At 46.0% G+C, this 26875-nt stretch overlaps 1 protein-coding gene across 6 annotated transcripts in view; it reads right to left on the minus strand.

Moving 5' to 3' along the window:
• Positions 1-26875, minus strand: part of CHD2 (chromodomain helicase DNA binding protein 2) — a 70486-nt gene that overhangs the window by 3688 nt on the left and 39923 nt on the right. For 4 of the 6 annotated variants that reach the window (XM_081838654.1, XM_081838658.1, XM_081838656.1 and 1 more), the window contains 20 exons: positions 25883-26045; positions 24621-24773; positions 23404-23475; positions 22493-22642; positions 21137-21285; positions 20894-20990; positions 15389-15481; positions 14673-14846; positions 13160-13335; positions 12723-12764; positions 11549-11688; positions 11271-11409; positions 10283-10433; positions 8517-8639; positions 7888-8016; positions 4764-4904; positions 4415-4549; positions 3728-3906; positions 2328-2427; positions 632-845 (listed from right to left, as the gene is read on the minus strand). In XM_081838654.1, coding sequence (XP_081694780.1) covers positions 632-845; positions 2328-2427; positions 3728-3906; positions 4415-4549; positions 4764-4904; positions 7888-8016; positions 8517-8639; positions 10283-10433; positions 11271-11409; positions 11549-11688; positions 12723-12764; positions 13160-13335; positions 14673-14846; positions 15389-15481; positions 20894-20990; positions 21137-21285; positions 22493-22642; positions 23404-23475; positions 24621-24773; positions 25883-26045 — 2720 coding nt within the window. The remainder of the gene's footprint in view (positions 1-631; positions 846-2327; positions 2428-3727; positions 3907-4414; positions 4550-4763; positions 4905-7887; positions 8017-8516; positions 8640-10282; positions 10434-11270; positions 11410-11548; positions 11689-12722; positions 12765-13159; positions 13336-14672; positions 14847-15388; positions 15482-20893; positions 20991-21136; positions 21286-22492; positions 22643-23403; positions 23476-24620; positions 24774-25882; positions 26046-26875) is intronic. The other 2 variants (XM_081838655.1, XM_081838657.1) reach the window with 1 other exon arrangement.

The raw sequence follows: 26875 nt of genomic DNA on the forward strand, positions 1-26875 counted from the left end.
AAACTGCATCTGGTGCAACGGAACACCGTGACGGAAACCAGAGCGCACGGAAATGCTGTTTACTTTCTCACCGCAGCGGTACCTATTTATCTACTTGCTCTGGTGTGCTTTTGAACTGCTCGGTTGGCTGGAGCTGGGACAGAGCAACGGGAGCTCACCCCATTACACAGATTAGAACTGCCAACCTTCTGATCGGCAAGCCCAAGAGGCTCAGTGGTTTATACCACAGCGCCACCCGCCCCCTTAAGCGGTATACAGCTAAATAAACACAATTTCTGAAATGCCATTTTTTTACAAAGGCATCTTGAGGCAAAAAAATTTAAAAGGACAATGATAAGCTCAGAGCCTCCTGCCCCTACCAGCATTCTTGCCACGGTATTTTGCACTAGTTGCAATTTCCAGGCTGCCTTCAAGGGCTGACCCACATAGAGTGCGTTATAGTAGTCCAGCCTGGAGGTTGATGGATCCTCCCTGTTAACTGGCCATACTGGCTGGGGCTGACAGGACTTGAGCAACATCTGGAAGAAGCCAGGTTGGGGAGCAATGGCCATCCATTCAATCTGGAGGGAGAAGTTCTAGCTAGAGGAATAAGGAGAGGAGGCTCTTTGTGGGCTCCTGCTTGGTCTCTGACCTGCACTGCTGAAATGCCTCTTGTTTGGGTTGTTGTAGTTCTCCCTCTGGTGCCCGTGCATTTGGGAAGGATGCGATGTCGGAGGCTGGTGGAGCTTCTGAGCATGAGGTCCATGAGGTATCTGAGACATCACGGAATCTCGGCCCGACCCGGATGCCTCCGAACGAAACGGTTTCTTGCCTCCCAGTGCCTCCTCCCTTTTCCTCTGTTCCTGCTGAGGATGACGAGGGGAGGGGGGGCAGTTAATTCACAATAAAAGGCTCCTGGCACTGACTGAGTCACCTGAGGACAGCGTGAATGGGCCCTTCCCACACAAATCTTGTCGTGAGAACATAGGAAGAGCCTGAACTGGATCAGGCCAGGGGCCCTTCTAGCACAGCATCCAGTTCTCACAGCAGCCAACCAGAGGCCTCCATGGGAACCCCCAAAGCTGGAATTCAGTGCAACAGTAGATCTCCCCTCCTGTGACCCCCAGAGACTAGTATTGAGGCATAAGGCCTGACTGCGGAGGCAGAGCATAGCCATCATTGCTAGTAGCCATTGATAACCCACACATTTGCCCAATCCGTCCAAGTTGGTGGCTAATCTGCCTCCTGTGGGAGTGAGTTCCACAGTTTAACTATGCTGCTGAATGAGGAAGTCCTTTCTTCTGTCTGTCCTGAAACTCCAAACATTCAGCTTCAATGGAGCTCTAGTATTACAAGAAAAGGTGAAAAACATTCCTCTGCTCACTGTCTCTCCACACCAGAGGATCCCAACCTTTTTTTTACTATGGTATGCTGCTGGTCCAAATTTACTCAGAATGGCGACCCATTGATTCTATTGTCACGTGAATTTTTAACTTTGCATCTTCGGCATCCATCAATCTGGTGCATTTTAACTGCTGGTTTGCCTATTTTTGCCATTACTTGAGGCCTCCAAGCAAAAAGTTTACTTAACGTCCCTATCAATCTGGACTTCATTGAAATTGTTATAGTACTTAACAAAGTTATTCAGAGTTTTTATTCATGGGCAGGTAAGCACGCCATCTGTGTTCGCTGATGAATCCTACACGGCCTGGTGACTCACTTGTGGACCCACTGCTCTAAACCACACATAGCTTTATATACCTCTTATCCAGCATATCTCCCCTTATTTATCAAAGCAAACAAACGACCTCCCCAAAACTGCAACTTTTCCTTGCAGGACCATTGCTCCAGCCCTCTTCTGGCTCTATAGTCTCCTTACTGAGCCTTCTGACTCCCAGCTAGCCCATGCAAAAGATGCAGAGAGTGTCTGGAAGCAAAAGAGAATACTGTACATCTGCAGACCAAATCAAGAAAGCTTTGCCCAGGCTCCTTCTGGTTTCTAAGGGTGCATCACAGAATCACAGAACTATAGAGGTGGAAGGGATCTCAAGGGCACCGCCTATTTTCTACAGCAGCCTTCACCAACCTGGTGCCCCCTCCAGATGTTTTAGACCACAACTCCCATCAGCCCCAGCATGACAGAGGTAGCTGTCCAGAGTTGTACTTCAAAACGTCTTGAAAACACCAGCTTGGCAAAGCCTGTTCTACAGGACAAATCTCCTTTGCTTATTTTTTTTTAAATTAGATTTGTATCCTGCCTTTCAGTGACAAGAGCCTAGCGTGCTCTCGCTCTCTCTCTCTCTCTCTCTCCCACCCACCCCCCACTCCTCTCTGCTTTTCAGACTCACCTCCTCATCCTGCGACCGCTTCTTGTGAGCCATCTTGTACAACTTGTGCAACTTTCTCGCGTCAAATTCTGTGAACTTGGACACAAATATCCACAGGTTCCTGGAAGGAGGCGAATGGATTTCATTTTTTTCATTTCCCCCCCTTTAGCGAACTGACAGAACAGCAATTTGCTTACCCCTTTCCTCTATCAGTCTAGCCCGGATGAGACCCCATCCCTTGATTCCACCTGAATGCAGTCTATCTGGAGATCACCCAGCTGAGACTGAAGAGGCACACTCTGCATATGCTCAGGAGGCATCTCTTCTCTTTGGGATTACTTTGTACATTAAAGGCCTGAGCCATGCAGAACGTCAAATCAAATATAACCCAAGAAATCCAGCCTGCCGTGCTGTGCGTGGCAGTAATGTTATAGTTTTTATTCTTATAAAACTAAATCTAAATTCTTCCCGCCCGCCCCCAATCATTTTTATTAAACCTCCAAAAATATGCCAGAACGTTAAACATTTTTAAACCTATTTCTTCTTGATTTCCTACCCTGCTCTTCCCTGATGTTTGTTTTTTTACTCCATTTTATTAGCTGTTTTACAACACATGCTTTTACTGTCTAAACTCTAGTATCATTAACTCTTTCATTAAAAAACCCCCCTAAATCTAAATTCTAAGCCAAAGCAACCGATATTTTGCAATGTAAATGCTCATTGGGAGAGCATCTGTTTTGCATGCAGACGGTCCCAGATTCAATGCCCAGCATCTCTACGTAGGGACACGATGCCCCCTGCCTGAAACCCTGGAGAGCTGCTGCCAATCAGAGAAGATGATGCTGAGCTAGATGGACCAATGGTCTTACTCAGTATAAGGCAACTTCCTACATTTTGCACTCCCTATATTACATTTCTGCCAGGGTAGCTTACAGCACAGGGTGCGTTGTATATCTTGTCCTTGCTGTTAAGTTGCTTGGAGACCTTCAGGTGACGAGCAACTAGTAAGTCTAATAAATGAAATGAACAGGAAGCTTCTTCATAAAAGAAGCAGACCACTGATCCTTCTACCTGAATATTGTCCACACTGACCGGTAGCCGCTCTCCAGGGCATTAGAGAGGCAGTCTTTCCAAGCCCTACCAGGAATAGCTGGGGATTGTATCTGGGGATTTCTGCACACAAATTGGATGCTCTTTCCCCCAAAGGTATAGGGACTGAAGAAACTACCTCATACCAAGTCAGATCTACGGTCCACCAAGGTCCATACTGACCGGCAGATCTCCAAGGGATCAGACCTGGTGGGCCAAGCTAGGTGGGCCAAGCCAGCTTCCTTAAACCTGACCTCAGTAGCCAACCAGCGTGAGAGCGCAGTGGAAGGTCTGACAGGCAGGAAGGCAGGCGGGTAGGTGGAGCTGGTTACCTTCTCCAGAGCTTGATGAGCTCCTGGTCTGAGTAGGCTTTCAGGCACTCTGAGATGCGGTCGCCAATCTTCAGCAGGCAGCTGCGCGTGTGCTCCAGTTGCTCCTGCACCGTCAGTCCCTTGTCTGGCTTGTCCAGCTGCTTCAAAGCCTTTTTGACAGGCCTCATCCGCTCTTTGCACTGGGAGGGGAGCAGCAGAGAGAGCAAAGCTACACGTTATTGAGGATTATTTACCACCTTCCTACAGGGGGCGGCCCTAGCCATCTTTTGAAAACTGTGAATTTGGGATTATTTGTGCTCATGCCACCACATATGGGACAGAACTTCCAGCATTCATTCTGCCTTTTCAACATTTTCCACAGCTGGTGCTCTCCAGATGTTTTGAACTACAGCTCCCATCAGCCCTGACCAATGCATGCTGGGAGTTGTAGTCCAAACCACCCACCATAAACCCAACCTGCTCATACCACTGCCTACTGTGCCCTGCTTACGGGTTTCTTGAAATACAAAGCCATATATAAAACGCTTCTAAATAAATGAATGAAAAGGTACATGCTGCTGACTTGAATAAAGTAGCTTGCAAAAATTCTGAAGCCCAAAGATGCAAGAGATCAACTAGTCTAAACCACACGGGGCTGGAATAACGAATGGGACCCCTTCCTCTCTGACCCCATGAGGAAATACTTACTATGCTGAAGGTTTCCTGGTCCAAGTCATCCTCTTCCTCTTCTCCAATGGGGATGGGCTCACTCCCAGCTGTAATGTGGACGGGGCACTGAGATCTCTTCCCTTTGCCTGCAGATTTGGCATCGCTGCCTTTGGCCTGTAAGAAGACAAAACGAGGCATGGCAAACATAAAAACAAAACACGGAATTTGCAGCAATTTCGCACAGGAGAGAGATGAGGCCAGGCTGAAGCCACAGAAGGCAGTTCCTGATACAGTTCTGCGTGAGAAATTATTACTCAGTATCTCACCCAGGGTTGCTAAACTGATTCCTATGTGAATTTTCCTTGTGCGGCAAGACCATCTCCGTTACCTTTTCTCTTTTGCCCTTTGTCTTCCTCCTCTCTTTCTCCTCTTCCTTTTCCTTCTTGCTTGCCGTCTGTTTTATCTTGTTTTCTTTGTCCTCTTTCTTCTTCTGCTTCTTTCTCACAGGGCTGCCATCTAAGCCATCCTCCTGCAAGGAAAGGGGGAAAGCAGGAAGGGGAGGGGGAAAAAAATCAAACCTGTTTCATTTATTTCAGGGCTGAGGGATTGCAGGTTAGGTGGTGGTGAATTTCGTCCCCTGCGCCTCTGTATCGGGCCCTAGTGACTCTATCCAGGCCCCTCCTCTATCCTACCTTCTCTTCCTCACCAGCCCTTAAGTGCTTTTACCTAGCTGGAATGAATCCTTGAACTGTGATAACACCTCTGCCTATGGATGATGGAAGTTGTAGTCCAAAACATCTGAAGGGGCTAGACTTCCGGGTTAGCGCGAACGGCTAATGGCGGATTCCCTCCGAGCTCCGGAGGGAATCGGCTCTGCTGAGGACGGGTCTTGCCGTGCCGGCGACACGGGGACCCTCAGAAACCGCAGGCGCGGAAGCCTGCGGACTTGGTGACTCGGTGGGCACCTTAAGCGCCCTCCCCGACCCACGAAGAGCCTTTTTAAAGGCTGCGGAGAGGGTACGGAGAGTGGCGTGGTGCTGAGAGTAGACCGCTACCTCAGTAGAGCGAAGCCGCAAGCCATGGCCGGAGAGCGCTGACTTTCTTCCCAAAATTTGGACTGGATAACAAAGGACCCGTGAGTAGTGGAATTTGGACTTTAAAAATTTTATCCTATGAATTCGGCACGATCGGGGGATGTGTTAAAGGGAAGTCCGCACCCCCTCTACTTATAGACGTTTCAAAGCAAGGAACGGAGAATTAAGGTGGAATGAATACTGTTTTGATGATTTAAAAGTTTCTCACAAATTTGATAGAACAAGATTTTTGTGCTGGAGAGAAAGGGAATTTGGAACTTTGTGTGTATCCCCCCCAAAGAACCCGGGAGTGTCCTATTTGGGTCCCGGAGGAAGAACTGAAAGGAGTTTGACAGCTGTCAAAGAAGCTGTCAAACGGGCGGACAAAGTAAAGAATTTTGCTATTTAATGACTCTTGGAATTAAAGCTGATACATTTGGACTGAGGCGATTGGAAACAAAGTATTGATAATAACAAAGTAACAGATTATTGGAAAAGGACTACTAAATAACTGAAAGCCCCCTAGGGGGAATTAGTGACATTACAATGGCTGCAGAGGGAAAATTACTGGCGGAGATAGAAAAAATGTTTTTTCTCGTGGGAATCCTGCAGGAGCAGAGTATGGCTCTGAGTAAAGTTTTTATGACCTTGAATCTTGAAACAAACAACTCTGCTGAATGCACAAAGGAGATGTACGATAAAAATTCTGCAGCTGAGCAGGAAGAGATGCCTTTGGAATTGACAGGGAAAAAAGAAGGAGTTCAGACACTACAAGTGGAAAATATCAACCAGAAATCTGCAGCGTTAGAGTATGAGCAAGAAGACCTCTGGATTACAGACCTGCGAAAGATGAGAAAGAAGAAGAGAGAAGCCCCTGGAGTACTTGGAATATTAAAACTAGAAAGAACAAAGCAATATGATTGGGACTTTTCTCTTGAGTATGGAAAACTAGATGGTCTTTCGCAGCAAACACTCTTTAACATTCTGAATGAAAGAAAATATGATCTGACTCTGACTGAACTCCTTCGGGGTCTTAGGACCATCAAAGAGGACTACCAATATAGCTGGCAGAGAGGGACTGACAGAGAATCAGACGCCTCGGACGTGAGGAATCCGGGCTAGAAATATTTTTTGTTTGTTTTCTGGACATTGGTCTAGGAAGGGACAGAAACCGGGGCAGGGGGGGGAGAGAATAGAATTATAAAATGTTATGTTTTGTTTTACTTGGTCAATGTGACCTATAATTAATATAATAAAGGGAAAATTTGTGAAGGGGAAGTTAGATCGACCTTAAAAAAAAAAGAAATTAATGATTATAAGAGAATTGGATAGTTGAATATAGATAAACAAAAGATTTTAATTTTTAAAAGCAATGTGAATATCTTTAAGAGGTTAGGTAAGAACTTGCTGAATTAATTTTGGAATTGGGATGTAAGAGGAGGGGGTGGGGGGAAGTCAATGAAAGTGGGTAAAGAAACTTAGGGTATGTAATTGTATTTGTGTGTTTGTTTGTCTTTGTCTTTGTGTGTGTGTCTGTTGTTATAAAATGTAAAAACCCAATAAAAATTATTTTAAAAAAAAAACAAAACATCTGAAGGGCCAATTTATAGTCTATACAAGCCATAATCTGAAAAGAACAGCAATGGCATGGATCATCCATATGAGGCTAATGTTCACAGCTATTATGGGTTTGTTTGTTGTTGTTTTTTAAAAAACCTGGTTTTTCAAAGCTATCTTTGTGGGGAGTGGAGAAAGACTACAGAAACTGAACAGGGGAAGGGGCTCTGCTGACTGTGCCTGAGGTGAGGCATCTGGGAAACAAAATCTTAGCCACCAGCTCCTGGTGGAATTTTTTTGTGGGGGGGGGGGAGGGATAAATTTTAAAAGGAATACAAAAATATCAAATACTTGTTTTATCAAAGCTAAAAAGCTTATCTAAATAAAAACACAGACCAGAAAAGGAGAGAGAGAGAGAAGAAGAAGAAGAAGAAGAAGAAGAAAAGGAAGAAGAGGAGGAGGAGGAGTTTGGATTTGATATCCCGCTTTATCACTGCCCGAAGGAGTCTCAAAGCGGCTAACATTCTCCTTTCCCTTCCTCCCCCACAACAAACACTCTGTGAGGTGAGTGAGGCTGAGAGACTTCAAAGAAGTGTGACTGGCCCAAGGTCACCCAGCAGCTGCATGTGGAGGAGCAGAGACGTGAACCCGGTTCCCCAGATTACGAATCTACCGCTCTTAACCACTACACCACACTGACTCCCTACACACTACACCACAGAGAGGAAAAAAAGAAAATGGGGGGGACGGACGGACAAAAAAGAGAATTTCCAGTTCTTCATCTGCCAGCTGTATATATTATTCAACACAATAGAATCTGCACATCAGATATTACACAGTTGGGCATGTGGAATCACAGGAGACCTGCCAAACTGGGCTTACCTTGACCTCTCCTTCTTCTGAGGGGTTGTCTGAGTGTCGAGGAGAGGAGACCTCATTCCCATGCTCATCTCTCCCTTTGAGAGACTTGTTTTCCTTCTTTGTGCGGGGCTTCCTCTTTTTCGCCTTGGTCTAAGGCGAGAGGAGAAGAAGTCAGTCAAGAGCAGGAGAACTGCAACTTCCCAAGGAAAGTTTCCCTCCCAGATGACACACAGACCGAGATGCAGAGCCTCGTAGCGCATGGCGCATTCTGCTAATATGGTGCCCCCTCTTCGTGAGTTCTGGACCGGCTACGACTCACATCAGCCCTAGGCGGCATGGCTGCATGATGCTGATGTTAACAGAAGCACAGTTGTGCTGGCTGGGGCTGATGACCTGTGGTCCAAACTGGAAGGCACCAGGCTTGGCATATGATGCTTTAAAAGACCTAGGGGTCCTATTCAGCCCTCACTCTGGTTTGAGAGATTTTGCAAAGCCCCATCCATATGTTTCCAAAGCATACATTTGCCTCCACAGGGACTAGAAAGCTGACCTGTGCACTACTGAAGTGCCAAGTCAGATGTGTGAAATGCACAAGGCCTGATCTAGTGACTCTGCCTTTTCTGCTGCGATTCATCCATGGTGGAACTGACCTCTTCCACCTCTTTCGTTCCGTCCTTTTTCTCCATGTCTTTCTTGAGTAGTTTCAGCAAGTAGTCGACTCGTGCCTGGAGCTGCTTCCCCTGAGGCTTCTTGTCTGTCTCAACAGGAAGGATCTTGGGGGGGGGGGGAGAGAGAAATGTTTTTAAGGCCATGGGCATCAACGAAAGCAAAGGTCTGACAGCAAGAGCCCCCCCCCCCATATACTTTCCAATTATAAGATACAGAAAGCTACAACTAAGAAAATGGGGAAGTGGACTAGAATCATAGAGTTGGAAGAGATCACAAGGGCCCTCGAGTCCAACCCCCTGCCAAGCAGGAAACACCATCAGAGCACTCCTGACATATGGTTGTCAAGCCTCTGCTTAAAGACCTCCCAAGAAGGAGACTCCACCACACTCCTTGGCAGCAAATGCCACTGTCGAACAGCTCTTACTGTCAGGAAGTTCTTCCTAATGTTTAGGTGGAATCTTCTTTCTTGTAGTTTGGAACCATTGCTCCGTGTCCGCTTCTCTGGAGCAGCAGAAAACAACCTTTCTCCCTCCTCTATGTGACATCCTTTTATATATTTGAACATGGCTATCATATCACCCCTTAACCTCCTCTTCTCCAGGCTAAACATACCCAGCTCCCTTAGCCGTTCCTCATAAGGCATCGTTTCCAGGCCTTTGACCATTTTGGTTGCCCTCCTCTGGACACGTTCCAGTTTGTCAGTGTCCTTCTTGAACTGTGGTGCCCAGAACTGGACACAGTACTCCAGGTGAGGTCTGACCAGAGCAGAATACAGTGGCACTATTACTTCCCTTGATCTAGATGCTATACTCCTATTGATGCAGCCCAGAATTGCATTGGCTTTTTTAGCTGCTGCGTCACACTGTTGGTTCATGTCAAGTTTGTGGTCAACCAAGACTCCTAGATCCTTTTCTTTTTGACTAAGAATTCAAAGTGGGGGGAATTGGACACCCATCAGTAATCCAAACACTAGAGCAGTGTTTTCTGCTCTAGGAGGCAGCATTCTTTAAGAGTATAAATAAATGGCCAGGTCTGCACAGAAGCTCACGCCATGTCAGGATCAAAGCAATCAGAAACCCTCCCTCCGCTTCCTATTTCCCCGTTTCTTTTTCTTCTGCCCAGATTTCCGTGAGCTTTGCGGGTTGTAGTCAACAGCAAAATACATTGCCAGTTGAACCACAGAATTTATACCCAGTTTCCCTGAGCACAACAGACTTCCAGACATGTTGTTTTACACCATTATTGCTATTACTTGTTTTGATTTAAGCCTGGTTGCTCAGTGGAGGGTTGGAATTGTCTTTGGAGGAAGCCAAACACTTGTCTGCAGACACACACACACTGCCTGCGTTCACACATGACAGTGTGCCATGGTTTGTTGTAGCTATGGCTCGTTCAACAAACCATGTTCACAGACCTGAAAACAAGGCGCATCTTGTTTCTCCAAAGCTTTCGTTTTCCAGCTAGCTTTGCCTCCACAGCTTAGTGAGCGTCTAGGGTGGAGTGGCCTAACAAACCATGGTTAAGCAAGGCTATGGTTTCAAACATAACACTAAACCATAGCCATAACATGTCACAGTTTGTAAGCCAACAGCAAATTGTGGCTTCACGTTGTGGTTTGGCTGGGAGGAAACAAACCTCAGTTATTCTGTTGGCTGAGTTTGCACAGCCAAACAAACCACTCTTTGGCTAAACTAACCGTGGCTTACATGCAAACCAGGCCTCCCTCTGCATGTGAGGTTTCTTGTACCTTGTTGGTCAATTTCAGCTCTGGGTCTGATTTGATGAGCTCCCAGTTCCCGTAGCCATGTTCATATACTCCCACCAACAAGTGAGAGTCATCTTCCACACACCAATCCACATCAAAATGGGCAGTTTTCACACGGCAAGTCAGGCAGAACCTGCAATTTAATGGGAGAGCAGAAAAACAGGTAAGAGGTTTTGTTGTTTGGCTCAAGATGGTATATATGGTTTTCCTCCTTCCCCATTTTATCTTCACAACAACCCTGTGAGTTAAGCTAGGCTAAGGGTGGCTGGCCTATGGTTACCCATGGCTGAGTAGGGATTTGAACACAGGCCTGCCAGGTCTAAGTCCAACACTATAACCACTGAACGACACTGTCTCTCTTCACTTTTTACATCAGAGTTATTTTTCTATGCCTCTAAAGGTCTGCAACAGAAGGGGGACAGGGAGAAAGAGACAAGGCACAAATTTGTGTCTTTCTCACTTAAACTTTCCAGTGTCTTAGGCTTCTTCACCCATTACACTGAGGTGCAAGCTTCCTCTACGCATGTACAAGTGTTGGTGTGTGTTGAAAGAGTGTACACTTGTTGAGCACAGCTCCACTATGGTGTGTACACAGCTAGATACATTGAGTGTTACATACAAATAACCACGAGTCCGCATCCCAACTAGATATGTCCAGAGATGGTACACTGGTTTGAATGTAACATACGATGAACACCCCTTCTGAGAGGAAGGACTCCATTCTGGACCCGCTGAGGGCTCCCTCGTGAATATTCTCTTCTGCCTATCTCATTCAAGAAAGGAAAGTAAGCTGGGAGTCTGAAGATGAAGGAGTGAGCCTGAAGCTCAATGAGTCCCATTAATTTACAGGTTAACCAAAGCTGCAATCTAGAAAGCAGCTGAAAGTCAGGCCACTGTTGCCCCTGCTCTACGCCAACTCTCGCCTCCTTGCGCTCTTCTTCCCTGTGTACCCAGGAACCTTCAGACTCACCTTGCCCTCTCCTCCGGGTCCGTTGGGATGGTCTTGTGCAGCATTGCAAACTCCTCTTCGTGCTGAATGATGGCTTTCACGTTCACCTGGACGCCAGAAATCTTAATGGTGGGGCCTCTTCTCTTCCCTGGTCCTTTGTCTGGAAAAAAAGAGCCACAGATGCTTCAGCTACAAGCAACAGGGGGAGGGGAGGGGTGAGTTGCTTATCTGAAAAGCATGAGGATCCAAGTGCTTTGACCAATCATTTTTTCCTGGATGCAAGACTCTTCTCCACTTACTTTCTGCAGGGTTCTCTTTCAGGTGTTCTTCGTACTCCTGCATGGCCGAAACACAGCTGTTGTGAAGAAGCTCCCCGAGGCGTTTGAGGTCGGCCACCGATTTGTCTACCAGCTCCGCATCTCGGGCAATGCATTCCAGCCTGGAAGAGGGAGAAGAGGACAATGAAGTGAATGGAAACAGCTCCCTCGTGGCGGCAGACTGTTCATAGCCCAGTGCCACACTGGAACTCATCAGAAGTTCCAGAGGCATCGTTTATCAATGTATGGGACGTGATTTTATCTGAACATCTGGTCAGACATAGACGTGTAATCTGGGGCAGAGCCAAATCAGACATTTTTGATGCAGACAGGTCTCCACTTTTTTTTTTAATTATATAAATAGGGAGACCCATAGATGTACTCCTCCTATGACTCACTCCTGGGCTACATAGACGCATCTTAAGAAACTGGCTATATTAAATGGCATCTCTTTAATTTGACTTATATACTGAATATGCTCCGTGTCTCATTCTGGTATGGTTTGTATCATGTGTTAGTCTGTACCACATGTCTATTGATAAATCAATAAAAATGAAATAATAAAATGAAATGCCACATCCTACAGCCTTCCCCCAAAGAATCCTGGGGGCTGTAGTTTGTTAAGGGTGCGGAGGGTTGTGAGGAGACCCCCATTCTCATCACAGTGTGACAATTCCCAGAGTGGTTTAAAGAGTCAAACCTTCTTCCCAGGGAACTCTGGGAATTACCCTCCTTAGTGTGGTATGTCTGCCTCCATCATTATCAACTTTCAGGCAGAATTTGAAAACTATCCAGTCTATCCAAAAATTGGTGGCCCACAAATGTTGTGGCAACCTCAAGATCACTGGATGGAAGACTGATTTTAAATTGCAATTGCTGCTGTTTATAATTTTTTAATAAAAATATGCTATATCGTAAAAAAGGTGACATATAAGAAAATAAAAAATGAATGTTTCTAATTGTTTTAACATGTTTTTTAATTGTTTTTAGAATATTTTAATCTGTTTTGCAATGTTTTTGCTTTAAAAATGTATTGTTTGCTGCCCTGGGCTTCGCAGGGAGGAAAGCCATGATGAAAAATCCAGTAAAATAAAAAATAGTAACAGTACCCTCAGTGTAATCCCTGGCACCCCCAACTAAATAGATCAGCACTTACCGTTCCAGGGGAACGCCAAACTTTTTGTAGGCCTTGATAAACCTGCGGGATTCAAACAAAAGAATGGGGCAACAGCTGTCAGAAGAGTTCCAGCAAGTGCATTCCTACTTGAATAAACTTGTTCTGTGGAGCTGGTCACCTAACTATTGCAAAAGGCACTCAGGGATCCTGCTAACTCCAGCCCCCAAATCATGATTATGCCACCATCCCAAGAGTACCACAATCTCCCTGGAATTCCAAGGGTTATCACAAAACCTTGCTGGGCTGTGTGGGGGGAAAATAGCTGCCAGGTATATAAAGTAATTCTGGATTGTAAAAAAGGGGAGGGCTTTTTCGCTTAAATGAAAATGAGCTTAAGACTATCAGAGCCTGCTCAAGACTCCTGGGCAGGGGGAGGAATAAATGCAGGTGAAACCCCATCAGGCATCAGTGCTGACCTCCTGATTTCCGTGTCTGTGAAGCCTTCCACCATGTCCTTCCGGACGCTGCGGGGCCGCCCTCTTCGTTTGGGTCTTTTATCATCGTCTGAGTCCTCCGTCTCGCTCTCCGAGCCGGACGACCCCTGCAGCTTTTTCTTCATCTCAACATCCGAATCGCTGTCATTGGCCTGAGCCTATGGGGGCAGAAAGGACAACAGATCAGCCAGGCTGCTTGCTTGCAGCAGGAGGTATCTTAGCCCCTGAGCTCTCATCACTTCAGGATGCCCCAGATATTTTGGCAGAGGAGGAGGGTGAAAGGCTTCCAATGTCCTGCTGGAGCTGTGATGTGCTGGCTATTGCCTATAAAAGCAGACCCACTTGTTCAGGAAGGGCCATTGTTCAGTGGTAAGCATCTGCTTGCATGAGGAAGGCCCCAGGTTTGAGACCAGCTAGGGCTAGGACTGCCCCCTGCCTGAAACCCTTTAGAGCTGGTACCAGTGTAGAAAATACTGAGCTAGATTAGCCAATGGTCTGACTTGGTTTAAGGCTGCTATTCCTTAAAGGCACGGGACCACAGCTCAGTGGTAAAGCATCTGCTTTTGCAGGCAGAAGGCCCCAGGTGCAATCCCCAGCATCTCTAGGCAAGGCTGGGAGAGATCAGTCTGAACTCCTGGAGAGCAGCTACCAGCCAGAGTAGGTGATACAGTGGTGCCCCGCAAGATGAATGCCTTGCAAGACGAAAAACTCGCTAGACAAAAGAGTTTTTCGTCTTTTGAGGTGCTTCGCAAGACGAATTTCCCTATGGGCTTGCTTCGCAAGACGAAACATCTTGCGAGTTCTTGCGAGTTTTTTCCCTTTTTTCCCCTTTTTCTAAGCCGCTAATAGCCACTTAGCTGCTAATAGCCGCTAAACCGCTAATGGCACTAAGCCGCTAAGCCGCTAATAGCCGTGCTTCGCAAGACGAAAAAACCGCAAGACAAAGAGACTCGCGGAACGGATTAATTTCGTCTTGCGAGGCACCACTGTACTGAGCTTGATGGTCTGGCTCAATGTAAGTCAGCCTCCTATGTTCCTTCCCAACGAGGGGCCATGCTTTGCATTTCAAAAAGCAGATTGTGCAAGAGGGGAAACTGAAATCTGCAAGGGACCCGTTTAACCCATTTTGCAGTCTCCAGTCCTGCATTGCCCTCTCTCACACCTCCTAAACCCTTCGGGGGCAATCACCCGCCTTTGCTTACATCTCCCTATCAAGTGCCCCACATTGTTAAGAGGAAATAATAAATGCCATATGTCCCTCACTGAAGCAGCAGGCTCTGTGTGAATGCCTTAAATGTAGAAAAGAAGAGCATTGCTGCACTCAGCTCCTGCATGCGGGATTCCCAAAGGCACCCGAGTGGCTGCAGGGGGACTAGATGGACTTTTGGCCTGAATGAGTTGAGCTCTTACATTTTTAGCTGACAAGAGCTGTTGGGACATGGCAGTGGTTGGTCTGGGTTCAACTTGAGGAGGACACGCCCTGCCCTGGCCATACCTTTTTAGCCGAGCTGCGGATTCTGGGAAGCATGTAGATCTCCTCTAGTTCCTTCTGCCGCTCCTCCTCCTCCACCTTCTTCCTCTGCTCCTCCGGGATGATATCGTCCCAGTCCTTCTGAGACTTCTCCTCAAGCTCGGCTTCCTCCTCCTCCATCGTTGCAAAGTTGGCCACCTACAAAGGATAAAACACGTGCCAGGTTTCATTCCTCATCACCAGGTTAAAAAATATTTCGAACCAATCCCATGGCCTTTGTGTGTGTGTGTGTGTGTGTGTGTGTGTGTCTCCTCACAATGACACCGTGTGAGAAGGAACCCGCTAACACGAAGGGAAACTGAGGCTGCGAGTGCATGCCTTCTCCAAGGCCACCGGGACTGTGAAGGAATTTGAACCCGGGTCACAATCATGAGTGTCTGCAGGAATTTTTCCGGAGTGAGGTGGGGATGAAGTTTGGACACAATTGCTCTACTGCCACTGGCAAAATTATCTGCCATCTGTGCTGGTACTTCTTGTAAGATCTGAAACTATCATATCTTCACAGGGTTGGTTATATTCCACTCCTGGGCTCCTATTTGAGAATGCTCTCATTTCATTTTTAAATTGTCTTATCCTCTGCCCCTGGCTTCCTTGGGGAGGAAGGCTGCGATATAAATTCAATAAATAATAACTGAAAACATGCCAACGTTGCTTTATGCTCCACCCACATAGGTCCATACCTTGAACTGAGACAGAAGTTCATCTGTGGCGCTTGTGGATGCTTCATTCTCTCGGGTTTCGGCCAAGCGCAAAATTTCCTCGATGTCCATTTCCTGGAAGGGGTGGGGAAGACAGGAGGGAATCACAGCCCGTAAGAGAGAATCTGCAATAACCGAATATTGAGTAAGAATGAACTCAGTGGGGTGGGATGTGGGAGAAGTGTGCTCAGTGCTTTAGAGAAGATGAAAGGAGACCACATAGCATTGTCCAGCATTTCCCAAACTTTCTAAAAGCAAAGATACCTGGTTTTTTGCTTCTTTCAAAAGTACATTCGTACCTTGGTTCTCAAACAGAATGTGTTCCGGGAGTCCGTTCGACTCCCGGTACTGTTCGAAAACCAAGGCACGACTTGCGGTTGGCTGCAGAAGCGTCCTGCAGCCAATCGGAAGCCACACCGGACGTTCGGTTTCTAAAAATCATTCAAAAACCAGAACACTCACTTCCAGTTTTCGATCATTCAGGAGCCAAAACGTACGAGTACCAAGGCGTTCGGCAACCAAGGTACGACTGTAAAGGAATGTGCCCCTTTCAACACCAAAATTAAGATTCACAACAAATAATTTTCTGCATTGCTCACAGAGCAACTACTACTAAGGCCCCAAATATCTGAAAAGTTGTCTCCATCCCTGCCTACAGGCCCTCCCAGGCTACTGGCAGAGGAGTACCTAAGTGTCGCTCCGTCACCTTCAGAAGTGTTGGCAGTTGTAGCCCAGGAGAGGGATTACTCTGTGATGGCCCCTCAGTTCTAGAACTCCCTCCCCACAATGCCTGACATCATTGTTCCACAGCTTCCACCCAGTGCTGAAGACACACCTCTTTTACCCTGACCCTTAGAAGTTAATGTACAGTGGTACCTCGGGTTACATACGCTTCAGGTTACAGACTCCGTTAAACCAGAAATATTGCTTCAGGTTAAGAACTTTGCTTCAGGATGAGAACAGAAATTGTGCTCTGGTGGCGCAGCAGCAGCAGGAGGCCCCATTAGCTAAAGTGGTGCTTCAGGTTAAGAACAGTTTCAGGTTAAGTACAGACCACTGGAACGAATTAAGTACTTAACCCGAGGTACCACCGTATTTTGTTTTGGCGGATCCACTTCCTTTTGTTGAATTTAAAGTCCCCTGTTCCATTTATAAAGGTCTTGCTAGTTTTACAATCATAAACTGATTTATTTGATTTTATAACTGTATTATAATATCGTCGTAACCTGTCCTGGGACCTTGCGGTGAAAGGGGTAGGTAAGGAATCCTATAAATGAAAGAATAAAAAATGAAATCAATTTATTCCTTGTGGGACACCAGCTTGGGAACTGGTATGGGTTGTTCACCTCTGTTGGTATCATAGAAACATACAAGCTTGTATCAAAATTAATCCTGCTCAGAGTGTTGTTGTTGTTGTTTAGTCATTTAGTTGTATCCGACTCTTCGTGACCCCATGGACCAGAGCACGCCAGGCACTCCTGTCTTCAACTGCCTCCCGCAGTTTGGTCAAACTCATGCTGGTAGCTTCGAGAACACTGTCCAACCATCTCGTCCTCTGTCACCCCCTTCTCCTTGTGCCCTCCATCTTTCCCAACATCAGGGTCTTTTCCAGGGTGTCTTCTCTTCTCATGAGGTGGCCAAAGTACTGAAGCCTCAGCTTCTCGATCTGTCCTTCCAGTGAGCACTCAGGGCTGATTACCTTAAGAATGGAGATATTTGATCTTCTCACAGTCCATGGGACTCTCAAGAGTCTCCTCCAGCACCATAATTCAAAAGCATCAATTATTTGGCAATCAGCCTTCTTTATGGTCCAGCTCTCACTTCCATACATCACTACTGGGAAAACCATAGCTTTTACTTTACGGACCTTTGTTGGCAAGGTGATGTCTCTACTTTTTAAGATGCTGTCTAGGTTTATCATTGCTTTTCTCCCAAGAAGCAGGCATCTTTTAATTTCATGACTGCTGTCACCATCTGCAGTGATCATGGAGCCCAAGAAAGTAAAATCTCTCACTGCCTCCATCTCTTCTCCTTCTATTTGCCAGGAGGTGATGGGATCAGTGGCCATGATCTTCGTTTTTTTGATGTTGATCTTCAGACCATATTTTGTGCTCTCCTCTTTCACCCTCAATAAAAGGTTCATTAATTCCTTCTCACTTTCTGCCACCAAGGTTGTGTCATCTGCATATCTGAGGTTGTTGATATTTCTTCTGGCAATCTTAATTCCAGCTAGGGATTCATCCAGCCCAGCCTTTCGCATGATGAATTCTGCATATAAGTTGAATAAGCAGGGAGACAATATACAGCCTTGCCGTACTCCTTTCCCAATTTTGAACCAGTCAGTTGTTCCGTATCCAGTTCTAACTGTAGCTTCTTCTTTTTTAAAAAAATAATATTTATTAGAAATTTCCAATTACAACAAAATAAAAAGAACAAAACATCCCAATTTAAAATCTTATTTTCAATAACATCTTTCCAGGACTTCCCCTCCCTCCCCCCCTCTTGTATTCCAATTCTTACAAATAAATTCAGCAAGTTCTTATCCCAGTTTTTGAACTTATTATCATTAGCCCAATTTTAAAAATATTTTCCCATCCCCTAAAATCTACCTGTTCCCTTCCGCGTGTTCCCTCCTTTAATATACAATACAGATTAAAATAATCAGATATAATTAATTAAAATAAAATTATAAAATATAGTTAAGATAATCAAATATAATTTTACGCCCTTTGGATTCCAAATTTCCCTCCCCCCTTTCCCGGTTGCGTTCCCAATGTTCTTCAACGTCTAATGTCTTCCTGGAGCTCCCACATCTATCTAGGCCATAGTCCTTTACCAGTCATCTTTAATTTTGAATGTCCAATCTTGGAAGGAGTCTATCTCAAAAAGGCCCATTTCTTCCATCCAGATTTTTATATTTAGGAGTAAAAGCTCCAATTTTATTTCTTTAGACCTTTCAAATCTGGATGTCCCAAATGTTCCCACTTCCAACTTTGTCCAATTCTTGTTGTTCTTGTTGTTCTTGTTGGTCTCTCTCCTCCTTTTTTTTTTTCCCCTGCTCTCCTGCACAAATGTTCTAATTCCAAAAGCTTCTAATTCCTCTGCAGAGGCTCTGTTATTCAGGAACAAAACATTATACCAAGTCCCTTCCATTCTTCAATAGATAAATCTATTGTCTCCTTTAGTGTGTAGACCTCTGTAGACAAAATAGTGTTCCATTTCTGCAGTTTCCCAGGAGATAAAAAATTCTATTCAAGTTCCAAGCCAACAATACTTGTAATATCCCTCAGCTCCTCTAGGTGGATTGCAATAGCTCAATTCCCTTCCAGATCACGCCCACCAGTCAAAATAACTTGTTATTCCTTGTTTTAAACAATTTATATCCAATTTATAACAAATGTAACCGGCAAAGTCCTCGTAACAAAGTTCTCTTTTTTGTTCTTCCGCTTTGACAGCTCTTTGACAGCTGTCAAAACCTCTCTTTCTCTTCTCCCGGTGCTCTCACAAATCGCTCCCAGGATTCCGGGGGGGGGGGTGCTTTTTAATTCAATTCCACTTTTCTCCTCCAGCTCAGTCTTATAATTTTCCATCGCGAAGTTAGTAACTTTGTCAAAATAGGGTTGCGCTCGATCTTAGTTGTCAAATCCTTTACTTTAACTCCTCTACGACAGGGGGGGGGGCTGACTTCCTTTTTGCGCCTCCCCCGTTCGCTCCGATTTTTTTTTTTAAAAAAATTATCCCCCTTTTTAGTCCAGGTTCCAATTACTCACGGGTTATTCTTTTAAGTCCAAATTTTCAATAGAAGAAGTCAGCGCTCTCCGTCGAATGGCATGCGGCTTCGCTCGGCAGGGGAAGCGGAGGACTCAAAGCACCACCACCCCCCTGTCACCCGTTCCGCAGCCTTTAAAAAGGCTCCTTCGCGGGTCGGGGGGGCGCAAAAGGTGCCAGCCGAGTCACCATGTCCATGGGTTTCAGCGCCCATGGTTTTTGAGGGTCCCCGCGTCGCCGGCGCGGTAGGACCCAGCCCCTGCCGAGCAGGCTCCCTCCGGAGCTCGGAGGGAGTTCGCCATTCGGCGATGGCGCCAACCCGGAAGTCCTAACTAACTGTAGCTTCTTGTCCCACATAGAGATTTCTCAGGAGACAGATGAGGTGATCAGGCACTCCCATTTCTTTAAGAACTTGCCATAGTTTGCTGTGGTCAACACAATCAAAGGCTTTTGCATAGTCAATGAAGCAGAAGTAGATGTCTTTCAGGAACTCTCTAGCTTTCTCCATAATCCAGCGCATTTTTGCAATTTGGTCTCTGGTTCCTCTGCCTCTTCTAAATCCAGCTTGCACTTCGGGGAGTTCTCGGTCCACATACTGCTTGAGCCTTCCTTGTAGAATTTTAAGCATAACCTTGCTAGTATGTGAAATGAGTGCAATTGTGCAGTAGTTGGAGCATTCTTTGGCACTGCCCTTCTTTGGGATTGGGATGTAGACTGATCTTCTCCAATCCTCTGGCCACTGCTGAGTTTTCCAAACTTGCTGGCATATTGAGTGTAGCACCTTAATAGCATCATCTTTTAAAATTTTAAATAGTTCAGCTGGAATACCATCACTTCCACTGGCCTTGTTATTTGCAGTGCTTTCTAAGGCCCATTTGACTTCACTCTCCAGGATGTCTGGCTCAAGGTCAGCAACCACACTACCTGGTATATACTCTTGCCACCTCTTCTTGATGTCTTCTGCTTCTGTTAGGTCCTTACCACTTTTGTCCTTTATCATGGTAAGCTTTGTATGAAATGTTCCTTTCATATCTCCAATTTTCTTGAACAGATCTCTGGTTCTTCCCATTCTGTTGTTTTCCTCTATTTCTTTGCATTGCTCGTTTAAGAAGGCCTTCTTGTCTCTCTTTGCTATTTTTTGGAAATCTGCATTCAATTTCCTGTATCTTTCACTACCTCGCATTTTGCTTGCCTTCTCTCCCCCGCTATTTGCAAGGCCTCGTTGGACAGCCACTTTGCTTTCTTGCATTTCCTTTTCATTGGGATGGTCCTGCTCAGAGTAAACCCACTGAAATTAATTAACGCAACTATCTTAGCTCTAATAACTTTCATGGGTCTACTGAATACCGGTCATTGACTGTAACAATAAAGATTTGATTTGATTTGATTTATGGGTCTGGTCTGGGTAGGACTACAGTGGACCCTCGGTTTTCGAACGTAATCCGTTCCAGAAGACCATTCGAATTCCAAAACCGAAACTCAGTATGGAAGCCTCAAAACAGAAAACTCAATACAGAAGCAGCATTTCCGGTTCAACTTCTGAGGCATGTCTGAAAACCAAAGCATTTACTTCTGGGTTTACGATGTTCAAAAACCGAAATGTTCGTCAACGAAGACATTTGAAAACCAAGGTACCACTGTAGCTTTGAATACAACCTTCAGAGGGGAAACCATCTCTAACAAAGTGTGCCAACCAAAAACCCTTCCGGCTGGGTTCACCTGTGGCTCAGACTCTTCCCCTTCCAGCTCTTTGAACAGGTCTTCCGCACCGAACTTCAAGATGGCCGTCAGCTCCTCTTTGTTGAAGGGGTTTGTGCTGCAAGGGAACAAAAAGGAAGTGGACGTTGGACCTAGTGGAGGGCAGCATCTCAAGGAAGGCTGATATACACCCAAGAGAGACTAGTTAGTTTGGATCTGCAGTCCTCAAGAGAACCTGTCCCCATCCTCTCTCATCCCCCTTACTTGGATCTGCCAGAGTTGTTGTCCAGAACAGTTCGACCAGTGGTGTCCATGCGCTGTATCACCAGATGGTCTAATACCATCTTCTTCTTGGCTCTTTCGATAATCTCTTCTTCCACCGTCCCCTTGGTAACCAATCGATAAATATTCACCTGCGGGGGGGGGGGGGTACAGATAAAAGCTCCATTTTCCAGAGAGTCAGATACCGGTTCCTCTATTACCCCAGAACATGAAAGCCAACAAAAGCTTTTCTTTCTCCCGTAAACGCAACATCTTTTAACTGAAGATGACAAAGACTGAACCTGAGGGGTCCTTCTGCTTGATGAGCTACTACTTTGCCCCTGACTCCTGCCCTGCAAGCCAGAGGAGATCGAAGGAGGTGCCACACGTAAACAGCTTAGAGGTTTTGTTCCCCCTTAATGCCTTACGACTGTGACTGCTTCTAAAGTAGAGATCTGAACCAACTGTGGAATTACCTCTCTACAAAGGCTCCCATCTGCACCATACATTTAAACCACTATGGTACCACTTTAAATGGTTATGGCTTCCCTCAAAGTATCCTGGGAAGTGTAGTTTGGTAAGGGTGCTGAGAGTAGTTGGGAGACCCCCTACTCCAGGCATGGCCAAACTTGGCCCTCCAGCTGTTTTGGGACTACAACTGCCATCATCCCTAGCTAACAGGACCAGTGGTCAGGGATGATGGGAATTGTAGTCCCAAAACAGCTGGAGGGCCAAGTTTGGCCATGCCTGCCCTATTCCCTTTACAGAGCTACAATTCCAGGGAGGTTTAACAATCAAGCCCTCTTCCCAGAAAACTCTGGGAATATACCTCTGGGAGAGAAATAGGGGGGTCTCCCAACAAACTAATTATTTGGGGAGAGCCACGACTGTTATTAGATGATTTTCAAATGTTTTTTTATTATTATTATTGGTCTTCATATTGTTTTTAAAATACCAATAAAAAACTTCTCCATGAATCTGTCTGATCCTCTTTTAAACTTTTAGATGTCTGCCGCCCTGAGCACCCTTGGGAGAAAGGACGGGATAGAAATTCAATAATAACAATGAATAACAGCATCTTATTAAACCTCTAAAGAAACAAAAAAAGGATTCCATGACTGAAATTGGGCAGAAAATATCCCTTTCTCCTGGTGTTACCTCAAATTCTATCTTTCCGTCTCCCTCTCCACCTACGGAATGAAGAAAACAACTGGCACAGAACTAAGAGGTAACTGTCATGTCCGAAGAAAAACAACCCAGGAAAACGGCCTGCAGGAACTTTGTGGGTGTTCCAGAATCTTAGGGGCTGCTGCCACCCATCCATGGCTGCAACATGAGACCTTCAGCTCTTTCTCTGACCTGCTTCTTCTGCCCTATCCGGTGAGCCCGGGCCTGAGCCTGCAAGTCATTCTGAGGGTTCCAGTCCGAGTCGAAAATGACCACCGTGTCGGCAGAGGCCAAGTTAATCCCCAGGCCACCAGCTCGCGTGGACAGGAGGAAACAGAAGTCCTGAGGAGAAGAAAAAAGGGCCTCAGCGCTAAGCACATGAATCCCTGAGGCATTCCAAAGAAGTGATACGCAATACAATAACCACATAGACACACATATTCCTTTGGAGGGAAAACGTTTGAGGAACTAGAGGGAAGATTTCTGCACAGAGATGTTTCTGATAAGAGGCTGAAAAAGAGATCTGGTAGGCTAGCCAGGGACAAAGCTTGGATAGAAAGGAAAAGTTTCAATCCCCAAAAAAACTTTTTGCAGAATGTTTGCAACGATATCCCCTTTCTTTTTTTCTTTTAATTTTTTAAATTCAGTTTTACAATATACATTTGAATTTAAACATTAATCATAATAATAAGATTCCCTGAACCCTTAGGCTTCCCTCCATCCCTCCATGATTTCCACTGTCAAACTTTTTTTTATTGCATCTTATAGTTTCTCCATTTATCTTAAAAATCCATTTTTACATTACTTTTTCATACATTACAAGTGTTACTATAATCCTGCCAAAGTTTTTAGTCGTTTACAGTGTTCTCTTCGATAACTTATAAATTGCCCCCATTCCTTGTTAAAGTTTCTATCTTCCTGGTTTCTGATATTCCCGGTCATTTTCGCCATTTTGGTGTAATCCACCATCTTTATCAGCGACGAATGGCTGATAAAGATGATAAACACGACATGCCCTTTCTTGTGGTACTTGCTGCCTCCCCTCAGAAGACCTCGCCAGCTGCTGCCCTCCCTCTGAATGGGCAGGTCACAATGATCATTACCTCTGAGCCGTCAGCATTGAAGTGATCCAGCGCCTGCTTTCGGATCTCGCCTTTGATTGAGCCGTCCAGGCGCTGCAAAGAACAACAGTGATTGACTCAAAGGACACTGGTGGAATCACTGCTTTTACACACTTACACACACTCACACAAAAACAAACAATACCCTGGGTACTGCTGCAGTGGATGGTTCAGAAACTCAAATCCCTGTCCAGCTTCTACCAGCTTGGAGCAAGGCAACACTTTAAAAATAACAGTGATTAAAAATAACCTTGTTGCCGCAGGGGACGGTGCCCGGGAAGCCTCAACAGGCACCAGGTGACTCCGCAGCTCCCATTACAAGCCCTGAGCCAGGAACTGCTTGTGGAAGCGCTTATTTAAAAAAAATGCATGAGGAGGCATAAGACACAAGAGGCCACGTGGAAAGGCAAAAGCTCAGTGGCAGATTTCAGTTCAGAGGGTCCCATAAGGATATAAGAAGAGCCCTTCTGGATCAGGCAAATGGCCCATTTAGTCCAGCATACTGTTCTTACAGAGGCCAACCAGATGGCTGTGGGAAGCAGGACCCAAGGCCAAGAGAACTCTCCGCCCTGTGGCTTCTGGTATTCAGAAGCATTACTGCCTCTCACCATGGAAGCAGAGAACAGCTCTCGCAATTAGTAGTCATTGATAGCCTTCTCCTCCATGCATTTGTCCAATCCTCTTTTAAAGCCATCTGATCACTGCCTCCAGTGGGAGTGAGTTCCATAGTTTGATGATGTGCTGTATGAAGAATGACTTTCTTCTATCCACCCTGAATATTCCATCATTCAGCTTCACTGGATGAAGTCCCATGCCAAACCAGCAAATGTCTCCAGTTAAAAAGTACTTTTGCTGGGCTGAGATGTGCCCCCTGAACACTGTAAGGACTAGAAACTTGCTCGCTTTAAAATAAAAGCAGAGATTCTCAGGAAACCGAACTACACTGTCTCTGTATGCCCACAGTATCTTAACATCAAAGGGAAGTCCTCTGCAGACTTATGTGTGATGCATAAGGAGTACATGGGTTCTTTGGGGAGGAAGGGTGGGGTATAAATTCAATAATAAAAATACAAAATGCATCATCCCCTCCTTTTCTTCCCATACACCTTTGGTTTCCACATCTGAAGCTTATCTAAGACCGTCTCCTTTGAACCAATCAAGCCAGCAGCTCGTGCCTGTTTCACCCATGGCAGCCTCACCTGGAAAGGGTAGTGCTTGATGGCCAGATACTCTGCCAAGATGTCCAGCATTCTCACCATCTGGGAGAAGATGAGGACTCGGTTGCCCCTCTCGCGCAGCCTGCTCAGGAGTTTGTCCAGGAGGATGAGCTTCCCGCTGCTCCTGATTAAAGACTGAAGGGGACATGGTGGTCATTTGCAAATGGCGCTTCCAACCTGGACTGAGCCCTACAAATCAGGAAGATCCCTCATTTGAATCTCGCCTAGTCAGCCGTGAACTGACATAGGGGGATTTAGGCAAGCCGATCTGTCTTAGCCTCAGTGTCTCCATCTGTAATATGGGTGACAATGCTGCTGGCTTAACTTACAGCAGGGGTGGAGAACTTAAGAGCCAGGGGCCAAGTATGACCCTCTAAGAAAATCTATCTGGCCCTTAGGACTTGCCCCAGGCCACAGACCACACATATCCTGCTCAAGTACTTCTGCATGGCCAGAAAGCATTCTTGCACTGTGATTCTGCTTGCCTGGGTGAAGAAATTAGGTGTGAGGAAACCTCTGGGTCGTGTGGGACTACTGGAATGTAGCCTAACAGAGCCTTACGGAGCTCTCCCATGGATTACAGCTAGACAATGCATGTGAAGGATTTCAAACACTTAAAACTGCTATACAAGTGTTACACATCTGTACACATTTAACACAGCAGATGTCCAGAAGCAGTGTGCAGTGGGGAATATAAGAAGGGCCTACTGAATCAGGCCAATGGGCCATTTTGTCCAGCATCCTGTTCTCAGATTGCCTGTGGGAAACCGTCAACCAGGATTCAAGTGCAAGAACACTCTCTCCACCTGTGGTAAGAAGCATGACGGCCATGCATAGCCGCTATGGCTAGTACCACTGATAAGTCTACTCCTCCATGGATTTGCCCAGTCCTCTCTTAAAGCCATCCAAGTTGGTGACCATGCTGTGGGAGGGAGTTCCACAGTTTAACTATACGCTGCATATTGTATAAACATCTATCATGTTGCCTCTTACTTGTCTTTAAGCTGGAAAAAAAAGTCCCAAATGCGACTATCTTTCCTCATAGTGGAAAGTTGCTCCATGCCCTTGACCGTTTGGTTTCCCCTTTTCTGACCCTTCTCCAACTCTGCAAGACCTTGCTGCCGTGAAGCGGCTCTGCAGCACCATTCTGAATGCAGCCGCACCACAGGCTTATGTAACCAGCACATGGGCCAATGTGCTCCCTCCTTGCTGTCCCCCTCCCTCCCTCCCTCCACGTTACCCACCAGCAGCAGCTCCTGCCTGTTCTCCCTCTCATTCTCCTCGGGGGCCTTGATCAGATAGCAGTGGTTGCAACACTTCTTCAGCTCCATCACGATGTTCAGGAAGCCGGACGTGCTCCCGCGCGTGCCTTTAGAGAGCGCTTTGTAGTTGCGTGTTAAAATCCACCTGCAGAGCAAGCCGGGAACGGGGCGTCAGGAGACATGAACTCCCAACTGTGTTACTTCCAAGGCTGGCTAGTAAGGGGACTTGGGGAGACGATCCTAACCAAGTGGGTGTGCTGCAAGTTCACAGAGACTGAGCACAAGGGAAGTAAGGAATTCATATGTGAGCATGGGTCCTGAATTCAGCCACAATTGTAGCAATCATGCTCAAAGCAAAGGTATCACCAGGAGGTTTGCAAAAGTACAAAAGATAATATTTAGGAGGAAAACCCTCAAGGTATTTGAGGTGGTGGGAGGGCCCTCCAAATGAGAACTATGAGAACAGAGAAAGTGCCACGAACACAGAAATTTGATGGGAGGATAAAGGGGGGGCAGGGGAGAATGGAATGGAGTATCCTGGACGAGGGTGTGGCTGACCGGGCAAACTCCATACTGCTGCATTTTGCAGCAGATTTCACTTATAACTATGAAAGGCATTCCCTGCTTCCGAATGGTCCTGGAATTTAAGGACATCCACAATGCAGCTTTTGCCACTTGCAATTTAAACAGCCTGACGTTACGCAAACCCCTTGTCTTCTAGAAAGCAGAGGGCCTCATTGGTTCTGAATTAAAACTCAGAGGCCAGTTGTAAAGCTGAAAGGGTGTTTGTGCTTCTCTCAACCGGCTGCCCTTCAGACAGTTTGAACCACAGGTGGCTGAAGCTGGTGGAACTTGTGGCCCAAACATCTAGAGGATGCCAGGAGCAAAAACTACTACTATTGGAGGAACCTGCCTCCTGTGCCCTTACACGAGTCACTGGCCCAGATAGGACTCTGGCAGTGACTCATGCAGAGA

This window comes from Podarcis erhardii (assembly GCF_964252035.2).
Source record: "Podarcis erhardii genome assembly, chromosome: 14".
Classification (NCBI taxonomy): domain Eukaryota; kingdom Metazoa; phylum Chordata; class Lepidosauria; order Squamata; family Lacertidae; genus Podarcis; species Podarcis erhardii.